This window comes from Uranotaenia lowii, chromosome 3, assembly GCF_029784155.1.
Source record: "Uranotaenia lowii strain MFRU-FL chromosome 3, ASM2978415v1, whole genome shotgun sequence".
NCBI lineage: Eukaryota > Metazoa > Arthropoda > Insecta > Diptera > Culicidae > Uranotaenia > Uranotaenia lowii.
The window spans coordinates 114,814,219-114,827,168 of record NC_073693.1 but is presented as its reverse complement, the minus strand read 5'-3'; the positions used below and the strand labels follow the sequence as shown (position 1 = coordinate 114,827,168).

General features: G+C 41.8%; 2 protein-coding genes across 3 annotated transcripts in view; both read right to left on the bottom strand.

Moving 5' to 3' along the window:
- The window catches only part of LOC129754598 (beta-1,3-galactosyltransferase 9), a 127,362-nt gene that overhangs the window by 70,326 nt on the left and 44,086 nt on the right, over positions 1-12,950 (bottom strand). The gene's annotated exons all lie outside the window — the stretch shown is intronic.
- Positions 1,957-7,579, bottom strand: LOC129752543 (uncharacterized). The gene is made up of 2 exons (XM_055748317.1): positions 6,884-7,579; positions 1,957-6,837 (listed from the first exon to the last, which is right to left on the bottom strand). Exons 1-2 carry the CDS (start codon positions 7,577-7,579, stop codon positions 1,957-1,959), a joined length of 5,577 nt encoding a protein of 1,858 aa, XP_055604292.1.

Below are 12,950 nucleotides of genomic sequence, written 5' to 3'. Positions count from 1 at the left end.
CCAACGAAAATGCATAAAGTGTACCTTCAGAACATTCTTCATGTTGGTCCTCCCGATCCAACGAAAATGCATTAAGTGAACCTTCAGAACACTCTTTATGTTGGTCCTCCCGATCCAAAGGAAATGCAAAAAGTGAACCTTCAAAACAAAGTGAACCTTCATGTTGGTCCTCCCGATTCAACGAAAATGCATTGAGTGAACTTCAGAATACTCTTTATGTTGGTCCTCCCGATACAACGAAAATGCATAAATTGAACCTTCAGAACACTCTTTATTTTGGTCCTCCCGATCCAACGAAAATGCACAAAGTGAACCTTCAGAATACTTTTTATGTTGGTCCTCCCGATACAACGTAAATGCATAAAGTGAACCTTCAGAACACTCTTCATGTTGTTCCTCCCGATCCAACGAAAATGCATTTAGTGATTCTTCAGAACACTCTTTATGTTGGTCCTCCCGATCCAAAGGAAATCCAAAAACTGAACTTTCCTTTCCAGATCCAACGAAAAAACATAAAGTGAACCTTCAGAACACTCTTTATGTTGGTTCTCCCGATCCAACGAAAGTGCATAAAGTGAACCTTCAGAACATTCTTCATGCTGGTCCTCCCGATCCAACGAAAATGCATTTAGTGATTCTTCAGAACACTCTTCATGTTGGTCCTCCCGATCCAACGAAAATGCATGAAGTGAACCTTCAGAACACTCTTCATGATGGTCCTCCAGATCTAACGAAAATGCATAAAGACACAATTCATGTTGATCCTCCAGATCCAACGAAAATACATATAGTGAATCTTCAGAACACTCTTCGTATTGGTCCTCCCGATCCAATGAAAATGCATAAAGTTGAAAAATAAATCAATTATAGGATTAAGGATTAAACCGCAATCCTTTCGATAAACGATGTTCAAGTTCCCGCAGGTTCTTCCTTCTCAGATTTTAGAATCCATGCATGATTTCTTAATTTTTATAAAAATTTCAACTGAGAGAACATTTCTAAAATCAGACTGTGACATTGTGTATCGATTTCTCTGAAAAATTATCTGAATGTTATTGGATTTATTATTATTGATATTCTTTTAAATAGAAATATGCATAACGATCATTGAAGGGAGACGTATGTCAGCATACCTACTATGGCCCAGAGTAGAAAACTAACGTGATTGCTTGCCATACTATGAGGTACTTAGTGAAGGATTCTTCAACATAAACGGGGTAGTTCACACTTACGTCTTCCCACAAAAATCTCTTTTTTTTTCGGAAATTAAGAAAACAAAAGTTTAAATAATACTACGCTACTGAACTGTTTCAGGTTTGTAGTAAATTAAACCCTTTTGTTGAGGCTGTTTCGGACGTTCGTTTAGCAGCAACGTTTTTGGTTGGCATAGCTAAAAGCTAATAAATTTATTTATTATTCGAGGTTTACATTTCGATTTTAGTTGTGCACTTACATTGTATAACCTCCAAATTTAACCTCAACAATAAGGTAATTATAACCGTTAAGTAATTCGATGGAACTCTATATGACGATATAATTTTAAGTTTAGATAATAGTAATTTGAGGATTACAGGAGTTTTCATATTAGATGAGCACTTACATTGTGTGATTTCCGAATTTATGAAATCCACGATACGGTTAGTTAAATATATCCGTTTAGATACTCGATGGAATTCTAGAAAGTATCATTTTTTAACTTAGAGAACAGTTATTCAAATTTCTTATACTCACTATCCAAATTATGAAACAGAACTATGTGATTGTATAATTTTAACTTGGAAATTCCTAACTGAGTTAACAGGTGAATGACGATGCACTTTCTTGCTGATATTCAACGAGTTAGTCTGTCTTCTCAACTGTCACGACGATCGCTGTTTTGCCATTGGTGTCTGATCCACAATTTGGTAGGGGCTGGGGAGCGACCAAAGATGCGGGAACATCCCCCCACCCGTAAGACTAATGATCCATCGATGGCTTACCGATATCCAAAACCGCTATCTTCGCTACCGGTCTGTTCAAGATCCCACTCGATGTTTGTACAGTAGCTCGACGAACTCTCCCATCTGAACCCTTTGCCACGTCCAAAATGCGCCCTCTAATCCAACCATTCCGCCGATTTTCGTCGATAATAACTACCAAATCTCCAGGTTCGATTGGCTTCACTTCTTCGAACCATTTGGTTCGCCTAGCGATGGTGGGCAGATATTCCTTTATCCACCGATGCCAGAATAAGTCTACGAGATGCCGAGTGTGATTCCAATCGTCTCTGTTGGCCAGCCTAGGATCTACCATTGTCATAGAAGGTTGAACTGCCCCACTGGAACTAAGCAGAAGGAAGTGATTTGGAGTCGAAGCTTCCTGGGAGTCATCTTCAATGGAAACGAAAGTTAGAGGCCGAGAGTTGACAAGGGCTTCCGCTTCAACGAGTATGGTAGAAAAAGTTTCTTCATTCGGCGTTTTCGTTGTTGTCATGGCAAAAAAGGCCGTTTTTACCGATCGTACAAGGCGCTCCCATGCGCCTCCCATATGCGGTGCTGACGGAGGATTAAAGCACCATTTTGTCACGGTGTTGGTGAATGTCTCAGCAAGTTCTTTATTGATACCCCTGCATTCTTCGATAAGCTCATTACTTGCACCCAAAAAATTCGTCCCGTTGTCCGAATAAATTTCAACGGGGGGCCCTCGCCGACCTACGAACCGTCGTACAGCCATCTTGCAGGAAGTTGTGGTAAGGGAATGAACGACTTCAAGGTGGACGGCCCGGATTGTCAAACAAGTAAACAGGGCAACCCATCTTTTATTCGTGCTGCGTCCTACTCTAATGTTCATAGGGCCAAAATAGTCGAGGCCCACGAAAGAAAACGGTCGATGAAAAGCTCTAAGGCGAGCTGCTGGTAGAGGGCTCATACGGGGAACCGCTGGCGATGCTTTGTAGACCTGGCAATGTGTGCACTGTTTACGGATGCGACGAACCATCGTCCTCAATGACGACACGTGAAACCTCTGTCTCAATTCGTTGATGATCGTTTCTGTGTTGCAGTGTAAGTACTTTCTATGATACCACAAAACGATCAGCTCGGTGGCGTGATGTTTTTTGGGAAGTATTATGGGATTACGGGTATCATATGATATGAATGCGGCTTCGCTGATCCTGGATTCTATGCGTACAACTCCATCTATGTCAATAAAAGGAGACAATTGAGCCAATGGGCTATTGCGTTTTATGCGTCGACCGCCTCCCTCTCTTAGTATTGCTATTTCCGCAGAATATACCTCGTTCTGAATGGTTCGAAAAATCAGCTTCTCTGCAGCGATCAACTCAGCTTGTTCTAAATGTCCACTTCTACCTGGAAGGCGCTTTGATGTTTGACAAAAATTGTGCACGTAACGGAAAACATACCCAATAGCATTTAGTAGACGGTTCCATTGCGAAAAATTGCCCCAATCGATCGTCAAACCGATGACCTCGGGAACGTGATGAATGTTAACGACTTCTCGTTTAAGTGATCGACGTTCTTCAGGTACTTCTATCAATTCCGTCGGTAGCAGTGGCCAACTCTTCTCTGGTCCGTACAGGAAATCAGGGCCGTTGAACCAACGAGCAGTGCTTGAAAATTCTGGCCCAGTTCCCCATTTGGTGGCTTCGTCAGCGACATTTAATTTGGTTGGAATCCACCGCCATTCACACGGACTAGTGGTTTCCAAGATCTCGCCGATGCGACAGGATACGAACTGGTTGTATTTTCGAAGGTCAGAATTGATCCAGGCTAAAACGGTGCGAGAGTCGGTCCAAAAATACCTTCGAGTTATCGCCAACGAATGTGCTTCCACTGCGTTCTTCGACAGACGACTTCCGATGATCGCGGCTTGTAATTCAAGCCGTGGAATGGACAACGTTTTCAGGGGGGCCACTTTTGATTTCGCCGATACAAGCGCGCATTTTATTTCCCCATTTATTTCCGTTCGTAGATACGACACACAAGCGTACGCAGACTCACTTGCGTCAACAAAAACATGAAGTTGAAGGGGGCTCAGTTCATGTGATGAATGTCCAGGAAAATACGGTCTAGGGATTCGAATATCTCCCAAAAACTGAAACAAATCAATCCACTGTGACCAGCGAGCCTTCAGAGTTTCGGAAATGGGCTCGTCCCAGGTAGACTGAGTTCGCCAAATATCCTGAATCAGAATTTTTCCATGGACAATGAAGTGCGAAAGTAATCCAAGGGGATCATAAAGGCTCATAACGACTCGTAGGACTTCTCGCTTAGTCGGCCATTCAGGAACATGCCCTAAGTTCGACGAATAGGTGAATGCGTCTTCCTCACGCAACCACAGCATCCCCAATATGCGCTCCGTCGCGCTTGCGGTAACGGTTTGGTCGCACAAAGCAATTTTTTTAATAGAAGTTGGATCAGTTTCTCCTACGGCGTCCAAAACTTTTTTCGAGTTCGAGGACCACGAGTGTATTTCAAACCCCGCTTGAGAGTGGATATACTTTACCTCCAATGACCTTTTCGCCGCTTCCATTTCGTCGTCGAAACTCTTCAAAAAATCGTCCATGTAATGGTAGTTCAGGATGCACTCCACAGCTTCCGGAAACCTGTCTGCAAACTCTCGCGCATTAAGATTTTTCACGTGTTGAACGGAGCATGGCGAACTGGTAGATCCAAAGGTGGCGACTTTCATGAGGAAAATTCGGGGTGGCAGAGAGGGATCTTCACGCCAGAGAATTCGCTGCGCATTTATGTCTTCGTCTCGTATAAGAACACGGTGGAACATTTCTCTGATGTCCGCGCACACCGCGATTCTTCGTTCCCGAAATCCAAACAAAACTTTTGGAAGTGAAACTAGCAAGTCCGGACCCTTCAGGAGCATCGAATTCAGGCTAATACCATCCACTTTGGCAGCCGCGTCACAGAAAATACGAACTTTCCCGGGTTTTTTGGGGTTAAGGACGACTCCCAGCGGTAGATACCAGGTACGTCGAACATCGGTGTTGTCTATCTCCAGCACAGTCGCTTCTCGCAAATAACCTTTTTCAATGTATTCGGAAATCTGTCGTTTTACACTGGCCCCAATTATCGCGTCAGTTTGCATACGTCGCTCGAGGCACAGCATGCGTTTGTAGGCCATGGGAAAACTATCAGGAAACTCGAGAACATCGTAGCGCCACAACAAACCGGTTTCGAACCTTTGCCCTACTCGTTTCGTTGTTGCCTCCAGGATCTGCCGAGCTCTTATATCGTCATTAGATTCGGGATCACTGTGTCGGGAGATTCCCAGACTTTCTACCGCGAACGACCGCTTGACTAAATCATGTAATCCGTCCAATTTTATCGAGCACTCGCAAATGTGCATACTGTACGTTGGGCTCGTTGGGTTATGCTCTGAGACAGGACCATGAATTGTCCAGCCAAGGCGTGTCTTTGTAGCGATCGGGGAATCCTTCGCACTTTCTCGCCTACGAAGTGGGACCGCCAAATGGGCGTTGTCATTTCCGATCAGGATCTTTGGGATCGCGTTTTCGTAGTCGGTAACCGGAAGTCCTGACAGGTGAGGGTATCTTGCAGCCAATTGCTTGTACTGTAACGTTTGGGAAGGAAGGGCGAGCTTTTGAACCGTTCGTATATTTGAAAGCGTGTACTGTTGTGATTTTTTATCTCCAGCAATATCTACGTTCACCCATTTAGAATTAGCTTCGTCACGTGTCACATTTGACGTCCATGTTAAACATAGCATTCCCGTTTCTCCTTCAAGCCCAAGTTGGTTCGCGACGCTTTCTTCCAAGAGTGTTAAGGACGAACCGTCGTCCAGAAAAGCATGGACGTTTACCGAACCTTTTTTACTATGCAGCATCACAGGAAGTATACGATACAAACAAGATTTTCCCGCATGACGATGGTTATTTACGGTTCCAGCCTCAGGCGACGATGGTTTGAATGTGTGAAGCAGAGGGTGGTGTTTGTAGTCACATCCTTGTTCTCCACAAGCCTTCTTCTGCTTACACGGGCGCCTGCCGTGCGGGTAAAGGCAAGTACGACATAGGAACAAACTATGTACGAGATCCCAACGCTCTTCAGTAGTTTTCTTATGGAATTCAGTACATTCGGGAATCTTGTGCCCAGATCTGGAACAAATTTTGCACTTTTTAGGATCGCTTGTTGTCGGCTCTCTGCTCTCCTTTTCTGATGCAGAGGTAAAATTTTGTTCAGCGTGTGCATGTAAGAAGCCACGTTCTTTTCCCCTTTCCGATTTAGTCCCTTTTGGATCTGGTTTCGCGCTCTTTGGCAACGTCACTTGTGTAGCTGCTTTGATCAAGATCGACATGAACGTCGCAAAGACTCGTAAATTTGGCTCCAAGAACTGTTGTTTATATATTCCCCAGTCCATTTGAATATTGACCGGCAGCTTTTCTACAAGCTCGAAGAGTAATGTCGGATTATTCAAGTGTGCTGTTTGTTGACCAGCCTCGATGTGATTAACCAGACTTTGCACCAACATACCGAAGGAAATCAAGGAATCGAGTCTATCGGGTTTTGGTGGTGGTGTCTCCTTCAGCTTCTTCAGAAGTGTGTAAACCAGGATCTCGGGACGGCCGTACAGGGTTGTCAAGTTTTCCATTGCCATGGGAACAGTAGATGGGGATAGTAAGTAGCTACTCACGGCATCCAATGCTGGTCCTCTTAGACAACGCTGTAATCGAGACAAGTTTTCCACATTGGAATATCCGCAAGCTTGAGACGTATTGTAGTACACGCTGCTAAAGAGTGGCCAGTCTTCGGGGTCACCCGAAAGGCTGTTGCACGGCAGTCGCGGAATAGGGAATAAACATACCTGTCGGTTTTTGTGAATAAATAAGGGCAGGTTCTGTAGCAAGGACGCTAGTTTGCTTCGGTATTGTAGAAACAAGAGCCGCTTGAAGCTCAACAGGAGCCTGGATACCACCCACGCATATCGCATCGTTTGTCGTCATCACGGTAGGAACTGCCTCTTTGGCAAGCGGGATAACAGTTGAATTCGCTACGCTGCCTAGGAGTTTATCCACTTTCCACTGGATTATTTGACTCGAGTTGCTTCGATTGGATTTCCGGCTTTGCCGTTCTTCCTCGTCCGCTACTTCCTCCTCGAGAACCCGGAACTTCTCATTGTGGAAATCTTTCTCCAGATTAAGTTTACGTTGGTCAAGCTCTAGTTGCTTCTCCTGGAGTACCTTCATCTCCTCCAGCTTCTGCAGTTTAAGCTTAGCCCGTCTTCCAGTGGAGCTTGCCGAAGACATCGAGCCGGTAAGTGATTTTGCCGGGGCGATAATAGTGGTCTGCTTCTCGGTTGGTGCGGAGCATCGGATACAAACGAAATCCTTATCCGCAATGCTATCGTCAACACCCGCGCACTCGTAATGCCACCAAGAGTCACATACGTCGCACGCCACCATCCGGCTAGAGTCCGGGAGCTTGCATCCATCAGCTTGGCAACTATGAACGGCTTCGGACGCTGACATCATGTTGTTTGAACAATCTTTTAGAGATGTTGAGGCTGTTTCGGACGTTCGTTTAGCAGCAACGTTTTTGGTTGGCATAGCTAAAAGCTAATAAATTTATTTATTATTCGAGGTTTACATTTCGATTTTAGTTGTGCACTTACATTGTATAACCTCCAAATTTAACCTCAACAATAAGGTAATTATAACCGTTAAGTAATTCGATGGAACTCTAGATGACGATATAATTTTAAGTTTAGATAATAGTAATTTGAGGATTACAGGAGTTTTCATATTAGATGAGCACTTACATTGTGTGATTTCCGAATTTATGAAATCCACGATACGGTTAGTTAAATATATCCGTTTAGATACTCGATGGAATTCTAGAAAGTATCATTTTTTAACTTAGAGAACAGTTATTCAAATTTCTTATACTCACTATCCAAATTATGAAACAGAACTATGTGATTGTATAATTTTAACTTGGAAATTCCTAACTGAGTTAACAGGTGAATGACGATGCACTTTCTTGCTGATATTCAACGAGTTAGTCTGTCTTCTCAACTGTCACGACGATCGCTGTTTTGCCATTGGTGTCTGATCCACAATTTGGTAGGGGCTGGGGAGCGACCAAAGATGCGGGAACACCTTTAATGCTTAGAAAACAAAAACCAAACAGAACTGATAGGAAATAACACAAAATTGGAAGGAAACACAGCATTTTTCAAGCAGTCTATAGGCAAAGGCGAGAGCAACCGCAAAATGAAGACAAAAGTCAAAATGGGGTCGAACAAAGCCCGCTTCGCGTATTTTAGTTCAGCAGATCATAAAACAACATTTGGTTGACACATTTGCCAATTATTATCGTTTGACTCTCACATTTCTGCTTCCAGCCGAGTCGCCCCGAGGATTGGACACAAAGATGTTTCGCGAAAGGTCATTTTTCATTGGCTCGGGGATTGGTATGACAACCAACAATCCACACACGTGATTGGGAACTGATTTCTGATGAGTTGAGCATTTTCTGAATCATTTATGACGAGGACGCATTCAGAAAGTATTCGATAGGATGAAAGAACGTATGGTCCGTAGAGAAGTGAGATAAAAAAGACACAAAAACAACGATAAGGGTTTTTGTTTTTGTTATGAACGTCGCGGTAAGGAGTCTCAACTTATTGAAAACAGATGTCGAGTGGTGACTTGGTGAGTCGCTTGAAATACTGTTCCGGTTATTGAATTTAGAGAGACATAATTTAACTAGGTACTTATATGAATATAACCAACGATCAGATTAAATTTGAGACTGTTTGTTACCTTACAATGATTGACGGTGACTCACCTGAAAATAAAAAAGAGAAAAAAAATTAAATTCTATCTTAACTTTATAAGAAATGCAATTTGGGTATGACGAATAAAGGTTATGTTTAAAATTTCATAATGAGGCGAAAAATGTTTCAGACAAACGCCGTTATCGATACCGACAACAGAAACTTGGCAAAGGGCGGACCTATTTTGCGCTTCCTCCTAAAAGAATGCATCCGTTCCAGCAGAGCAGTATCACAATGGTATATCATCAGACCGATGACTAGAAAATGCACTAGGACGACGTGTGGGTGCTTGTTGCATCCGGTTGTGCCAACCCGTGGTTGTTCCGGTGTCAAATATTCTTTTGCTCGGATCAACAATGCAGCTGCTGCTGGTGCAATTGAATCAATGATTTCCAATGTCTATTGATGGTCTGAAAGTTTCCTGGCAGCTTCGAATCGTTGGAAAAACTTGATCTAGATAAACGAATATTTGTGTTTTTGCGCAGTTGATACCTTGTCGAAATTATGTCGAATATGTCTTTAGAAGTTTCAAAATAAATGTGAACCATTAGTTTTTTTTCATTTTATCGATTTCCGGAGCAATTCAATATTATGAGAATTAATAAAAGTTTACGTTTAAAGAGCGAACACGAAATTATTGCGATACATTCAACAGGGCTTAACTTTTTTAACATTAGGTAAAATTCAACCAAATTTTTCACACTTTCTCATTGGTGTGTATTGTTTACATGCTGTCAAAATTGGAGTCGTGTTTTTCGATTCAACGAAAATGGAGGTGAACCAGCACCTGAAATTTCTTAACCTGTCAGTTGAGAAAAATGTTAAAAATTCACTATTCACGTTGGACCACGGCAACGGAGCTGGAAGAAAAACGAGACCGGAGAACAAAAAGACGGAGGGAAAGGTGAAGCGGATGATTAAAGCAAATCCCAGCGCCTCAAACCGTGATTTGGCTAAAAAGAAGAGAGCTGGACTACATACATACAAGGTACAGAACTTCCCAAACCACGATGAGCGGCAACAATCGACGGCTAAAACTCGGGCACGGAAGCTCTACGAGAAGATGCTGATAAAATATGGCTGCTGTGTGATGGACGACGAAACGAATATAAAAGCCGATTTTAAGCATATTCCGGGGTTGGAGTTTTTCACCAGCAAGAGCAAGTTCGATGTGGAAGACAAATTTAAGAAGAAGGAAATGTCGAAGTTCGCCTTAAAATATCTCGTTTGGCAGGCCATCTGCTCTTGCGGACTGAGGAGTGAGCCTTTCGTGACAAAGAGTACAGTAAATGGCGAGATCTACAAATCTGAGTGCCCCGAGAAGCGCATTTTGCCGTTCTTGCAGCAGCACGCCGAAGCTCCGCTATTTTGGCCAGATTTGGCAACATGCCACTATTCTAAAAGTGTTTGGAGTGGTATGAGGCCAATTCCGTCCATTTTGTTCCAAAGGACATGAACTTGCAAACTGTTCGGAGCTGCGCTCGGTGGAGCAATACCGGACAATAATGAAGCGGGAACTTCGGCAGAGCCAAAAGCCAGTCAAAGACGAGAAGGACATGTTAAGAAAATCAAAAAAAAATCAGGAACTGGTACCGGATGACACTGAAAAGACTTTGATGGAGGGCATGAGCATCAAGCGAAAATGCGTTTAATTTTACACTCAAGGCTCCATCGATAAACTTTTCTTTTGATTTTTGAAGTAAATATATGTATAGTACTACCTTATAATTTTGATTCTAAACGTTATAAGAAAATTGGCATGACATTTCGGCGTCGCATCAATTTCGTGTTCCCCTTCAACAGGGTACATTCCGACTTACAACTAAAGTTGAATCCATCAAAGGTTGATAAATTGGTAAAAATTTGAAAGACACGTGCTTCTGAACTCTATTTATTGCAGTATTCCAACGTTTTAGCTAATAAAATAAGCAAAACTCTGGAAATTTGTATATTCATAAATAATAATCAAGCCACGAGAGATAATTATAGCCATTATCTAGCGTGCTTTTCTGGAATGTTGAATGCAACTGACTAAAGCTACAATTATTATCGAAAAACTGTAGCACAATACCCACACAAATATCAGTCCAGCATTTTTATCCACAACATTTTTTATTTAAGGGAAATATGTAAAAAACAATAACGATGGGTTTTACGACCGATTTGTGTCCGAAAAGCTTTTTACAAACTGCAGTTATTTTCAGTTTCTATGTTGTTGAACGATGAGATCAACTATAAAACTGAAAGAGATCCCATGAAGAGGTATTCAAATCTGTTGAAACATTAAATAGCTATGTATTCGTTAAATTAAAATTTAGTTTAGTTGAATCGCATACTTTTGAAAGCATACACGGTATCACACGTGTCAGATATCAAAACACTGTAATTAAACGCATATGAAATCGATTGTTATCATAACACTGAGTCGGCAATCGTAGTAAATATAACAATCAAAGCTAATTGGTGTGAAAAAATTCCCTCGAACTGTTTGCCGCTACAAAACTGTTCAAATTGGCCGGAGAGCATATAGTTCAATTCAATTAGATCCAAATGGTCATGTATGAGAGAAAAATAGTAAGGGAAAAAATAAAAAAAGGAAGCATAAAAACCTCTCAGTCTACCAAAGTCGAACCGATTAGTCGCGCAGCTAGTAATTGCGCTGAGAGTCAGCCAGCAACCAACAATCAAACGCCAGTCAAAACAATAATTAGTGTTTTTTTTTCTCTTGCTTTAAACCGGGTGCGTTTGTCGTGCTCTCTCATTCAAGTTTATGATGGCATAACAAACAAATCTGAACCTGCTACAGTGTGGGTAGCACATGCTCTCGGGAGATGAATTATGGCTTAATTCTGTGTACGCAGCAATAAGTTCCAGTTTATTGAGGAGTAACTAGTAAAAGTTATTTAAATGTTGAACAAACTCAATCATGAAATGGGTCACAAGGAAAAACACATTGGAGTAGTCTCGAAAAGTTTACAAGAGGTTGATAAACCTGAAGTTTTGGTGATATGTTTAAGGAAGGCAACGATAAGGGTCATGTCGAATTTCGAAAACGAACCATATATTAGAGTGGCAATGCCTCAATGGATCAATAAGAAAAAATCCATGATCGAATTTTGAAAACCGACCATATACATTTTGTAGATTGGCACAAAAAACTGAACTGTTCGAAATTTCAGCTCAATCGGACTTGATTCAGGGGTGCCTCAAAGCGCTACATGTTACGGTTTTTATACCCTCAAAATCACCAAAGTAGGGCCGACCAAAGAATCGACTTGATTCAAAAATAACCTAAGGAGGGATCATAGGAAAATCGGGAATTCAAAATTTTAATTTCGATGCCAAATGATTTAAAAAATGCATAATGTTTGGTTGGTTTTCTTTGTTCCGAGATTTTCATCCTCGCGGATGTTTCATCCCTTGAAAAAGGCATAAAACGTCGAGAGCTGGTGTTATCTAAAAAAAATGTTTGGCCAAAAATCGTCATTGTGGGACTTGGAATGTTGACACAGACTGATTTGCGATGATTTTTGGCCACTTTATTCCAGTCTTCAGCTAAGTTTTCGATAGAATCTGCAATTTGTCACCTGTTTCCTCAAATATGATTTGGTAAGGGCAAAAAAACGTTTCAATCGATCACGCTGGAGGACAGTTTGTCGGACTCATCTCCTTCGGTACGCTCTGCAGTGTTCCGAATATCGCTCATTTTCAATGAATATTTCTGATTGCACTTCGCACCTGAACGTACAACGGTCAGGTTTCGTTATTGATTGCTACTGGACCTACCCGATCATCGATCGTTCAATTCATCGCTAAAATACAGATCACCTCGTACGATGCTTGCTGTCAAAACAGTGCAGCACCATCATCAAATTGGTATCTCACCAATGCGCAATGCATATGGCGAATCTTGTTGGTCTTCGATCAGGAGTGAATGGATCAGGCAGTGAGTGAGTGATACATGAAGCCGATCATTAGCGTATTTTGTTTGATTTGATATATAGCAAATTAATAAATTTATTTGTTGTTATAACGTTTTTTAACATCAGTATGATCAAAATCAAATTGAAGTTGTGTTTGTGATGGAAAGATGTTCACTTTCGCCATGTTTTTCAAATTTTACAAGTTCTCTTATTAAA